Genomic DNA, 12,890 nt, shown 5'->3' with positions numbered 1-12,890 from the left:
TAGTCAGGTGCAGAAGCAGACGTTAAGTGGGCAGCCTGGTCCCGAGCCCCAGTTATATGACATTCTTCTGACACACGATGGGGCGGGGGTAAGACACGCAGTATCTAGTGCCTGGTACCTAATGTCACTGTTAATGATGATCAGAATACACTCAGTCAGAAAAGGACTTTGCTAATGTCTTGGCTCCTGGGGAGTGTTTATGGGATGTTCAATAGGTGAGTCTAAATCCTATTTTTATTTAAACGTCTAAGGTTAAAACTAGACATTAATTCCATCCTATGGTCATCTGTAGCTGTGGCGTCATAGTTGGGGATACGGTTGGGCTGGGAAGAATCACTTCCCCAGTGACTCGGTCCTCTGCCCCTTTTAGAACTTGCCTGCCTTTCTGCCTGTGGGAATTTATTCTTGCTAGTCCTTTTCTTTCTTAGAATGCTTCTGTTCAACACATAGGCCCCAGAGATAAAAGGAAAGAATGAAAAGTTTGCTAACAAAAAAGAGTGGCAGCATTCACCTTACCCCGTTTCAACTTTCAGAGATTCTGATAAGTAGCCTTTTTCTAGATGGACGTGAATTCAGTGGGGACCCGTGGGCTGTTGAGTTACAGGGTTCTGGTTTGACTTCCTCTGTTCCTCCTCTCTAAGTTATTTTGAAGTTGTTTATATCTTGAGCCTAGCTTGATTTGTTTTACTTTGCGTTTGACATGAATTTTCTCAAAAGTCATCCTTCAGAAACTGAGTTGCACTTTAAAAAATTGTCTTTGCATTTTTGTCCTTTAAAAAATAATTTGCAAGCAGCAAAAATAACTTGAGGAAAATAAAGTACTCACTTGGGTTGGCTTAGATAGAAGCCTGAAGTTTATTTTTAAGGAAAGTCTTCAGCTGTACAGGACCTGTTTTTTGTTTAGCATTTAAAGAACAAACGCTGAGGTTCATGGCACACGGCTTTGAGGCGTCAGAGCAGATCCGCTAACGAAGCTTTCTAAGTCAAAGTGTGGTCCCTAGACCGGCGGCATCAGCGTCACATGGACACTTGCCAAAAATGCAGATTCTCAGGCTCAGCCCTAGACCCGATGAACCAGAAATGCAGACCAGCAGCCTGCGTTTACCAGGGAGACCCTGGGTGATCGGATATATGTGCATTTAGAGGACCCCTGCCCTCACCACCCCTTTATCATAACCTTTTACCGTAAACACTGCTGCCTTATCACGGTTCTCATGTAAGGGGTGCTCTTCAAAAGCTCTAGCTAGCAACCTTTGCTCACTCCTTACTAGCAGACGAATTCTCAGACTTAACCAGGCCTGGTTTCTGGCTTCCCCAGAGTGGTCTGCACCTGAGATGGGGCTGTCTCCCCCTCCTCCTCCATCTCCTCTTCCTCCTCCTCCCCCCTCTCCCCTCCCCTTCTCCTCCATCTCTTCCATCTCCCCCTCCCCCTCCTCCTCCCTCCCCTCCCCCTTCTCCTCCATCTCCTCCTCCCCCTCCCCTTCTCCTCCATCTCCTCCTCTCTTCCCTCTCCCTCTCCTCCTCCTTCTCCCTCCCTCCATCTCCTCCCCTCCCCTTCTCCCTCCCCTCCCCCTCCTCCTCCCTCCCCTCCCCCTTCTCCTCCCCCTCCCTCTCCTCCTCCTTCTCCCTCCCTCCATCTCCTCCCCTCCCCTTCTCCCTCCCCTCCCCCTCCTCCTCCCTCCCCTCCCCCTTCTCCTCCCCCTCCCTCTCCTCCTCCTTCTCCCTCCTTCCATCTCCTCCCCCTCCCTCCCCCTTCTCCTCCATCCCCTCCCCCTTCTCCTCCATCTCCTTCTCTCCTCCCCCTCCCTCTCCTCCTCCTTCTCCCTCCCTCCATCTCCTCCCCCTCCCTCCATCTCCTCCCCCTCCCTCCCCTCCCCCTTCTCCTCCCTCCCCTCCCCCTTCTTTGCCATCCCCTCCCCCTTCTCCTCCATCTCCTCCTCTCCTCCCCCTCCCTCTCCTCCTCCCTCTCCCTCCTCCTACATCTCCTCTTCCTCCTCCTCCTCCCTCCCTCTTCTCCTCCCCCTCCTCCTCCTCCTCCCTCCCCTCCCCCTTCTCCTCCATCTCCTCCTCCTCCAGTGGCAGCTCTTCTGGTCCAGCCCCCTCGAGGGAACCAGAGCATCAGCCACCCCTCAGGTCCCCACTGACTTGGGAGAAGGAGCTTTGTTCCCAGAGGACCTCTGTGTTCCGTCTTAGCTGTAGAGAATGTTCTGGGCTGTAGAGAAGCTGGGCGTTGGAGCTTCAGTGATTCCCAGCCCAGGGCCCTGGGTGGGGAAGGCCTGGGCTGAGAAGATTCTCCAGTATCACTGAGAGCTTGATTCAGAACAGAGTGATTTAAACTCACTTCCTTCTCAGAATTATTATAAATGAACCCTGGTTTGAGAAAGCTGGTACCATATGCATAAAAAAAAAATCCCAACTATAGGACAAATTAGGAAATAGCATTTTTGAATTTCAAAACAATGCTTCATTTTCTTTCTTTCTTTTTTTTTTTTTTTTTTGCCGTTCGCGGGCCTCTGTGTTGTGGCCTCTCCCGTTGCGGAGCACAGGCTCCGGACGCGCAGGCTCAGCGGCCATGGCTCACGGGCCCAGCCGCTCCGAGGCATGTGGGATCTTCCCAGACCGGGGCACGAACCCGTGTCCCCTGCATCGGCAGGCAGACTCTCAACCACTGCGCCACCAGGGCAGCCCCCACTGTGCCACCAGGGAAGCCCAGTGCTTCATTTTCTTAAAGTTACCCCAGGATTCCTTTCAGATAGGGAGCTCCTCTAATGCTTGAGCGTGTTGATCTAAAACAAAACAAAAACTAGAAACTTCATTTATCAGGGAAGGGAGGACTAGTAAAAAGTAATTCTACAAATGAGGCAGATGTGTGTCTGTGTGTGCGTGTTACTGTGGAACGATGTCCATAATATATTGTTATGTGAGAAATGAAGGCACAGAAGAATATATATAGTGTGATTTACATCTATTAAATTTAAGGAAAAGAAAAAAAAATTCTCACAAACACTCTGCACCATATGTTTATGTCTAGAAAATGCCTGAAAAGATACACACCAAATAGTTAACAGTGTTACTCTGGGAAGTGGGTTCCAGAAGGATGGACGACGAGGAATTTCCACAGTTGTACGTGATACGGTTTTATACAGCTGATATTTTTATTTTTAATTTTTATTTTATATTGAAGTATAGTTGATTTACAGTGCTATGCTAGTTTCAGGTGTACAGCAAAGTGATTCAGTTATACATATATATCTCTATTCTTTTTCAGATTCTTTTGCCATATATGTTATTACAGAGTATTGAGTAGAGTTCCCTGTGCTGTAGAGTAGGTCCTTGATGATTATCTATGGATGATATTTTTATAACCATATTATTATTTTTAAAATTAAACCCGAGAGAGAGAGAAGAGAGGGTGCAGGAGAGGCTGATGAGTAGTGTAAGGGAACTAATATGGGCTAAAAAGCCTTCCTGGTTTTACAGAAGCTTAATTTATTTTATTAGATTCTAACAATGATTGTTATATATGAAAAACAAGAGATGTAGCAAAGTAATAATGACTCCAGGAGACTGTGTTTCTAAAAAGTTCTCCGCTTTTCCTCATGTCACTTGGATATCCTGATCTTCGGGGGATTTGGGAGAGAGTTGCAAGGATGCTTGTGGTTAGAGCTAAATCACTATTCATCATATCTTTGCTGTTCAGAAAATGAAAGGGCTTGAGATGAAAGGCCATTTAGGGGCTGGAGTGAGGCCTGGGCTTGCGAGCACCCAGTGTGGGCTCCTGGCAGCCGCTCTTGGCCGCGGGGACCGGAGCAATTCAAGCCGTGTCCTACTTCGCCTTCCACGGGGTGACGGCGTCGGGCCTCAGTGCCCTCTGGAGTGCTGTTACCGGAAAACAATTTGAGATCCTCGCAGGAAGGCTGATCAGTGCGAAGTATTTTTGTCAAAAATTTTGTTGTGAAAAGGTCAACCTTGAATTTTCAGGAGAAAAAAAGTTTTCCCCTGGAGGTACGTTGATTCAAAGGCTTTTCCGTGCTGGATTTTTGTATTTAATTGTTTTTTTATCCATGAAAGTTGATTTTATGTATTTAGTACAGTTTAGAGCTGCATCCCGTAACTGTCAGTCTGCATTTCTTATATGCAGGCTTTAAAAGTAAATCCTGGTGCGCTTTTTTTTTTTCACGTGTACAGTTTCAGGTGTCAGTTATATATACACACACACACACACACACACACACACACACACACACACACACACACACACACACACACATATTCTTTTTCAGGTTCTTTTACTGTAAGGTTTAACCTTATAGGTTATTTCAAAATACTGAGTATAGTTCCCTGTGCTCTACAGTAGATCCTTATTTATATATTGTAGTGTGTATTTGTTAATCCCCAAACTCCTAATTTATCCCCCCACTTTCCCCTTTGTAACCATGTTTGTTTTCTGTGCCTGTGAGTCTTTTTCTGTTTTGTATGTACGTCAATCCTGTGCACTTCTGATGCTCTGTTAATTTACTAAATTGGCATAATAATTTGGTAAGACCCAAGTCCTGTCCCCGTTCTGTTCCTCTCTCCTCTCTTACTCACCACGGATGACTGCCCCCGCTTTCCTGGTTCCTTTGCTGTGCTTCACACCCTTGGTTTTTCCCTCTGTCTCCCACCCCTTCCACCCTCAGTGATGTGTGGAGCCCCTGACCTCCCGTCCAGTTCTTGTGACTCAGAGGGTGGCTTCGGACCTTCTTGGCCACTTCCCAGGCCAAACCGATGGTGAAGGTAGTTGTGATGGTGAAGGTTCAAGGGTCAGGTGACATTGTGGCTTAATGTCTAAGAGAAGCATCAGAAGTCGTGTAGCCGGCCTCAGTTCCTCCCTTTCGGATGTGGGTCCTGACACCCTCCAGAACTCACGTGACCTCCGCGGAGAGCGTGGAGACGGGCCTGGAAGGCGCCCGTAGAGCAGCCCTGCCCTGCCTTGTCGTGAGCGCTGCTCGGCAGGGAAGGAAGCAAACGGGGCCTGGGGGCAAAAGTATTCACTCGTTTAAATATTCCTATATCCAGCTCCCAAACTGCATCCCCTCCCCAGAGTACCCAGAGCTCGCCTGTCTTAGATCAAGTTCACGCAGTGAAGCCAAAAGTAGCCCAAGTAACAATTTTATCATCAACGGAACCAGGAACCACCAAGGAAACCGTGAAACCTCTTCAAAAGCCAAGTGTTTTTAAGCTGTAGTTGGTGTTGATGTTCATCAGTTTGATGTTGGTAATTAACAGTTACCACTCGGTTAGCAAGAAACAGCTCTGGAGTGGTCTTTTACCACATGTATCAGACGCTGGCACGGAGACATGAAGCAGAAGCAGGAAGCCGTGGCCGTGAGCGTGGCCAGTGAGGTCAGCCTGAGTGGTTCTACAAGCAGTTCCAAGCCTCGGGTCCGAGGCCACAGCGGGGCCTGGAGCAGGGCTGCCGGGTGCCTCAGTGCAGCCCTGCACGGGGCCGTATGCTTTCTGGTGTAATCGGGCGTTGGAGGGTGGAGCGGCCTGACCGCTGAGTGTCTGCTGCCACCAGTGGCCCCTCCGCTGTACTAAGGCTGGGTGATCTTGGTTTTTTGCTTTTTATATTTATATATGTTAATTCTGACTCCCCAGTTAGAGTATTAACTACCTGTTCTCCCTCTTACCATTACCAAGATGTCTAATAATACCTTACCTGAGTAACTGTAAGTTGGTCTGTATGTACAGAGTGGCTAACGGTGTAACTAACAGAGCCTGTATCATTAGAGATTTGTTTAAGAGCAAAGGTTTAAATAGTTCACTCCTTTCAAACTTCGAAAAACAGTTTAACAATTTACAAAAGTGTGTGCCCATTATAAATTTTCAAAGTTAACAGTACAAAAGTATATGTAGTGAGAAGGGAGAGCCCCCTCCAATTTCTCATCTCTCCACAGGAGGAACCACTGATTCTTTCCAGAACTTTTTCTCTCTATTCACACATATGGTAGGAGTGTATGTGTGGGGTTGTTTTCTCTTCTAAACATAAATTGGGTCATGGTACACACACCATGGTCCAGATGGCCTTTTTTACTTAAGATCGCGGGCCTCTTTCCTCATGAGTACGTTTAGACCGACCTCATTTTTACGCTCTGCACCACACTGACAACGTTTCCATGGAATGATGCGTGTATCAGTCGTCTTGCAAATTCTTCCCATTACAAATAATGCTGTAGTGAGTGTTCCTGTGCCTATATCTTTGTGCCTGTGCAAGGGTGCACCTGTGAGTGTGTGTGGGTCACGCCTGTGCGGCCGGGAGAGCTGGGCTCTGGGGCCCACGGGGCTAGGAAGCCTGATGCTTCTCCACCCTCCGTACTTTCACTGGCTGATGGAATGGCCACTTCGTGTGCTGGACTGGATAGTAATGAAAAGTTTTTCTATGTTGTAATTCCATGAGTTGACACTTCAAAGAAGAGTTGAGTTTCAAAGTCGGTGTCCTTTTAAAAAACTTTGCTATCTAAGTTTTTATTTTATTTTATTTTTAACAGTAGAAAGGGTTGATTTATGCATATGGAGGCCTTCACAGAAAAGACACGAACACGCAAAGAAGCAGTTAGACTTTGGGACTTATATACCATTTTGACAAAGGGTGATCAGTTATGGAAAGTGACTAGGAAATACAGGAGGAAACAGAATAGAACGGTTATTTTAGCAAGGTCTGTTTGTGCAGACTTATCTTGGTATTGGTGCCTTGTTTCCAGTGGTGAGGGTCACTTTGCTCTTCCTGAAACAAGGAAGGCACGTTTCTCACAAGAAATTTATGCCCTGCTTTCAGGCACTTACGAAGGGGGCAGCAGACTCTTCCTGTGTCTGCTGTTTCTCAATTTAATCTGACGTTAAAAAAGGTTCGTGTGTGTGATCTGAGCGTCATGTCCATTTAAAGCCGGGCTGCTGACTATTGAGAAACCAAAGAGGCAGCTGCCCGCCTTGCTGTGCCTGCTGCAGCCCTGGGCTTGGCGCTGCCCGGGGGCGGGGGCGGGGGCACTAGGAGGGAAGACGGACCCTTTGTTACCCCTGTTTGTCCACTCAGGAATTTAGATATTGAGATAATACTGTAAATGGGTTTATTCCCAACTTAATATGCCGTTTGTGCCAAGTTGGTCGATTTTTAATAATTAGGTTACTTACTGATTTAACCACATATTTGCAAAGCTGTGTGTCTTAAACACACAGCTTTGTACGCCCTGAAAGCCTAGCACATCTTTTTTGGTTGAGAGTTTTATTAAACACGGAATCCAGGTGGTTCGTTTCAGGTTTGGGGAACGGCAGGTATGTGGACGTGATGCCCAACGTTTGAGAAGTATCCCCTTTATCCCCAGTGCTGGGCCTGGTCCTTCCCATGTGGGCGATTGTGCTCATCTCCTTCGGGGTCGCGCTGCTGTTCGCCCTCTTCGTGTGGCTCTGTGTGTGTCCGTGGATGCGGAGAAAGATAGCAGGTAAGGGCTTTGCCGTTCTTCTGATCTGCAAGAGTGCTCTGACTGCTGAGCCCTCGCTGTCGTCCACGGTGATCCTGACTGACAGAGGGACGCACACCGAGATCAGGCCAGTCCTTGGCTTGTGGCTCCTGACGGCTTTCTGGCTCAAACTTTTCCTTGGTAACTTGGGACCCAGGTGACAGTGAGGTCCTAGTTGCCATGGCTAATGGAAGGTAACTGCCTGCTGAGAAACATGAGATTATACAGATCAACACCACAGTCAGGTAGCACTTCCCTCCCTCAAGAATGGCTAAAGGTAGAAAGACTAGATTACAGGTGTGATAACTGGAATTCTCATATATTTATGGTGAAATAAAAACTGGTACAGCCATGGGGGAAGTTAGTTGAGCAGTTTCCTGTAAGCTTAGGCAAACATTTACCATGTGGCCCATTAATTCCACTCTTAGGTATTTATCCAAGAGAAATAAAAAGACTTGTACACAAATTGGTCAGTCATACTAGGCAAAAAACGGAAACAACCGGCATGCTCATTAACAAGCGAATGGATAACCAAATTATGGTCTATTCATACAATAGAAGACGAATTAGCAGTAAAGAGGAGAAGTACCGGGAGAAGCCAGACACAAAGGAGTACATACTGCGTGATTCCAGGGAACGGTAATCCACAGCGGGAGAAACCACTGGTTGCTGGAGACCGACTGCAAAGGGGCACAAGGGACAAGAGGGAACTTTAGGGACAGGAGGGGACTTTGCAGGGACAGGAGGGGACTTTGCAGGGACAGGAGGGGACTTTGCAGGGACAGGAGGGGAACTCTGTAGGGACAGGAGGGAGCTTTGCAGGGACAGGAGGGAGCTTTGTAGGAACAGGAGGGAACTTTCCAGGGACAGGAGGGAACTCTAGGGACAGGAGGGGACTTTGCGGGGACAGGAGGGAGCTTTGTAGGAACAGGAGGGAACTTTCCAGGGACAGGAGGGAACTCTAGGGACAGGAGGGGACCTTGCGGGGACAGGAGGGAGCTTTGCAGGGACAGGAGGGAGCTTTGTAGGGATAGGAGGGAACTTTCCAGGGACAGGAGGGGACTTTGCAGGGACAGGAGGGAGCTCTAGGAACAGGATGGAGCTTTGCAGGGACAGGAGGGAACTTTAGGGACAGGAGGCACTTTGCAGGACTCTGTTAATTGGGGAGTAGTTACAGGCTCTAGTCATTTGTCACGGGTCATCTACCTGAACATTTAAAATGTACAAATTTCACTGTATGGAAATTATACCTCAATGAAAGCAATTAAAAAAAAAAAAGACGACGACTGTGGCTTAGAAAATTGCAGGAGGTATTTTCCTGTCAGTGGCAACATGATTGAATTCCAAGTCTGGAGGCCACACAGAGCCTTTTACAGGGCTCTCAAAAGAAAAGAAGTATTTAATTTTGGCCTCAGAGTGTACCTTACAATCGCACGTTCATACGGATATATCTGAATTTGAGAAACCCATATTTCAAAGAACAAAACAAATGAGGAGACATACCATGCTCATGAACGCAAAGACTCAATACCGGAAAATGTCAGTTTGTCTCAAATCAATCTATACATTTAACACAATTTAAATAAAAATCCCAGCAGGATATTTTGTAGATTTAGACAAGTCACTTTAAAAATTTATATGGAAAGGGAAAGGAACTGGAATAGCCAAAGCAATTTTGGAAAAGAGTAAATTTGAAAGACCTGTACTGCTTGGCTTTAAGAGCTACTATAAAGCTACAGGAAAGTGTGGAATTGGTGAAGAGACATCTAGATTAACAGAACAGAGTAGAGTCCAGAAACAGAGCCGCAAATATATGTGGGCAAATGATTTTTGACAAAATACAAAGTCGGTTCAATGGAGGAAGAATAGTCCTTACAATAAATGGTATTGGAACAGTTGGATATTGAATGCGAAAAGGAGAACCTTGACCTAAGCCTTACACCTTGTAAAAATTAACTCAAGATGCATCATAGATAAAAATGTAAAACAGAAAACTATAAAACTTTTAGGACAAAAAAGGGAAAACTTTGGAGACCATTGGTAAAGCAAAGAGTTTTTAGATATGATACCAAAAACAGTTCATAAAAGAAGTCGGTAAATCGCACTTCAAGGTTAGAAACTGTTGCTCTGTGAGAAACACTATTAAGAGAATTTAAAAAGACAAGTTACAGACTGAGCAGCAGCTGGAATGCTCGTGTGCTCCTGGTGGGAATGCAAAATGGTGCAGCCTCTCAGGAAAGCAGTTTGGCTGTTTCTCATAAGGTTAAATATACACTTACCCATTCCTAGGTATTTACCCTAGAGAAATGCAAATTTAAATTCACACAAAAGCCTGGCTATGAATGTTTATGGCAACTTTATTTGCCATCACCAAAAACTAGAAACAGCACGGATTATCCGCAGAACGAATAACAAGCACGTATTTATGTAAATAAATACATCCATGTATTAGAACACTACCTGGCAGTGAAGAAGAGTGAGCTACTGAAACCGGCAACAACTTGGGTGAGCCTCAGATGCACTAATCATGCCAGGTCAGAGAAGCCAGCCTCAGAAGCTCGTGTCTTATGGTTCCGTTTATATGACATGTGGAAAAGACAAAACTGTAGGGCCAGAGAGCAGATGAGCGGTTGTCACAGGCTAGGGGTGGGCAGAGGGGCTGACTGCCAGGGAGGCTTCAGGGGCTGAGGGAACCCTTCCCTATCCTGCTTGTGGACTGTCTGTAGGAATCTAGACATTTGTTAGACTCAAGGTTCTACACACACAGACAGAGCCAATTTACTGCATGTAGATCTAAAAACTAATAATAAAAAACGGCATGAATACATACAACTTGAAACTGAGTAGTGAAGCCAGATTGATAACCAGCTGCTGCTCCGTCTCCTGTGTAGCCGTTCCCGCTCCAGGCTGAGAAGGAGCCCACCTTAAACACCCTGCTTGGCTGACTTAACCCCATGGGAAGTGATAAACTAGACTTAAATGCTCTGATGTCTAAAGGCTTTTTCTAATAGCTGAACCTTAATGTGAAATGGGCCGTAAAATCTTTTCTTCCACATTTAGGCTATAATGTTACAGCAGGAAACTGACATCACTACCCATACTGGCTTCCCAGGAGATTTTTTGGTCAATGCCATGTATTTTGACATTTCAGTATATATATATCTTTTTCTATTAATTTAAGTACAGACTGTGGTTAAGGGCGTGGACAGAGAGTAAACCGACTGCATTTTGCTACCTATGTGACCTTCGGCAAATGACTTAATCTCTCTGGGCCTCAGTTTGCTGTTTATAAAGGAGAGAAAATAATAATACCTGTTTCATGTGTTAACAGGTTTTTTGGGGAAATCCCTGGCGGTCCAGTGGTTAGGACTCCGCGCTTCCACTGCAGGGGGGCACGGGTTCAATCCCTGGTTGGGGAACTGAGATACCACAAGCTGTGCAGTGAGGCCGAAAAAAAAAAAAAGTGTTTTTTAAAAATTGTTATTATAATCTTTACAAATATTATCTTTTCTCATCTAGATTGTAAGCAACTTGAGGTCAGAGATCTGTATGCACACTTTTTTGTTCCTTGCAGTACATAACAAATTTAGTTTTTAAAAAATCTATCTTGTATCTGACTATCTAGGTAAGTATAGAAATAGAGGTGATGCTGAGTGTGTTCAGCAGAGGAACCGAGAATGTCTCCATTTCAGTTGGGTAGGTAAGAGCTTAGACATCCGCTCAGGTGAGGAAACAAGGTCATAAGTCACCAGCACCACACACCAGATTTGATTAAAAAGAATGCTCTCGGGCTTCCCTGGTGGCGCAATGGTTGAGAGTCTGCCTGCCGATGCAGGGGACACAGGTTCGTGTCCTGGTCCGGGAGGATCCCACATGCCGCGGAGCGGCTGGACCCGTGAGCCATGGCCGCTGAGCCTGCGTGTCCGGAGCCTGTGCTCCACAGCGGGAGAGGCCACAACAGTGAGAGGCCCGTGTACTGCAAAAAAAAAAAAAAAAAAAAGGAACAGAGAGATTCTGCTTACTTTTAGAAATCCTTTACTTTCAAAAGAAACCAGGGATTTTTGAAAAGCAGTTTAAAGCTGGAGAGCATTCTTTTTTTTTTTTTTTTGCGGTACACGGGCCTCTCACTGTTGTGGCCTCTCCCGTTGCGGACGGAGCACAGGCTCCGGACACACAGGCTCAGCGGCCATGGCTCACGGGCCCAGCCGCTCCGCGGCATGTGGGATCCTCCCAGGCCAGGGCACGAACCCGTGTCCCCTGCATCGGCAGGCGGACTCTCAACCACTGCGCCACCAGGGAAGCCCTCTCTGTTCCTTTTGAGGAAAATGATTTACTTGTTTCCGAAGATTTGGTGGCCTGAAGAAATCTGAGAGCAGTCATTTACTGAACAGAAGAAAACCAAGCAGACTATAACAGTATCTTTGAAGACAAAAAGGATAAACATTTCAGGGATTCTGAGGTTAGTTTAAGAAAATAGAAGGCCAGTCTAGATGGTTGTAGTATTTACAGAATGTTTACCTTGGGAATCAATCTAATCCTGTCTTTTTTGTTGGTCTTGGATGAGATAACTCAGGCCTAAGCCTCCATCTTTCCCTCCATAGCTGAGTTTTCTAGCCTGTGTTTCCCAGATGATTGAACTCTCCACTTTATTTTGTCTAACTTTTTTCTTCATTCCCAAAGTAAGTACATAACAAGTCAAATATTTATTTTTGTATTCATTTGTCAGTAACAAGAATTCTCTGACAGAATTTTCAGTTATGACTCTATTTTCTTCAGGCAAATTACAAAAAGAAAGTGCTTTATCGCGAGTCTCTGATGAAAGCCTCAACAAAATTCAGGAAGCGGAGTCCCCAGTGTTTAAAGAGCTACCGGGTGCCAGGGCTCATGACGACAGCACCGTCCCCCTCACCGGGTCGGCCGCGGAGCCGTCCGGGACCTCAGAAAGCACGACAGGGGGACACCACCCCCGCGTACCATACGGTAAGACCCCGGGGGCTGAGGTGGCGCTGGGCCTGCCGGCCTGCGTGTGGCACTGAGCCTCCAGTGCACACAAGTGTCCCCCGGTTTCTGCTTTGAGAAAACCCAGGCGCTAAAGAGCCCTCAGGGACCAGGCAGTCGCAGAGCAGGCTTACTCGTGTCCTGTGATTTTCCTCCAAGAGCCATTTACCTACAGTCTCCCAGCGGCACCCAGACCCCCCGTACCACCCCTCTGAGTGCCTCACCTGCATCTTCCACGTGCAGTCACCTAACTGCTGGAGATCGGAAGGTCGGTTTATCCAGCTTAATACAAACACCTTCCTCCTGGAAGACGCAGAGCGAAAGCTGACATTGGAACGGGAGGGGGTCCCACTAGAGAATCACAGAAACCATCAGGACCATCTTGGGGGGGCGTTC

General features: G+C 46.6%; 1 protein-coding gene across 11 annotated transcripts in view; it reads left to right on the top strand.

Annotated features, from left to right (window-relative positions):
* The window catches only part of SLC20A2 (solute carrier family 20 member 2), a 104,999-nt gene that overhangs the window by 68,497 nt on the left and 23,612 nt on the right, over window positions 1-12,890 (top strand). For 10 of the 11 annotated variants that reach the window (XM_073798733.1, XM_019921358.3, XM_019921363.3 and 7 more), the window contains 2 exons: window positions 7,362-7,478; window positions 12,273-12,476. In XM_073798733.1, coding sequence (XP_073654834.1) covers window positions 7,362-7,478; window positions 12,273-12,476 — 321 coding nt within the window. The remainder of the gene's footprint in view (window positions 1-7,361; window positions 7,479-12,272; window positions 12,477-12,890) is intronic. The other variant, XM_073798734.1, reaches the window with a different exon arrangement.

The sequence above is a fragment of the Tursiops truncatus genome, chromosome 21, assembly GCF_011762595.2.
Source record: "Tursiops truncatus isolate mTurTru1 chromosome 21, mTurTru1.mat.Y, whole genome shotgun sequence".
Lineage (NCBI taxonomy): Eukaryota > Metazoa > Chordata > Mammalia > Artiodactyla > Delphinidae > Tursiops > Tursiops truncatus.
This window is presented reverse-complemented; position numbering and strand designations above follow the sequence as displayed.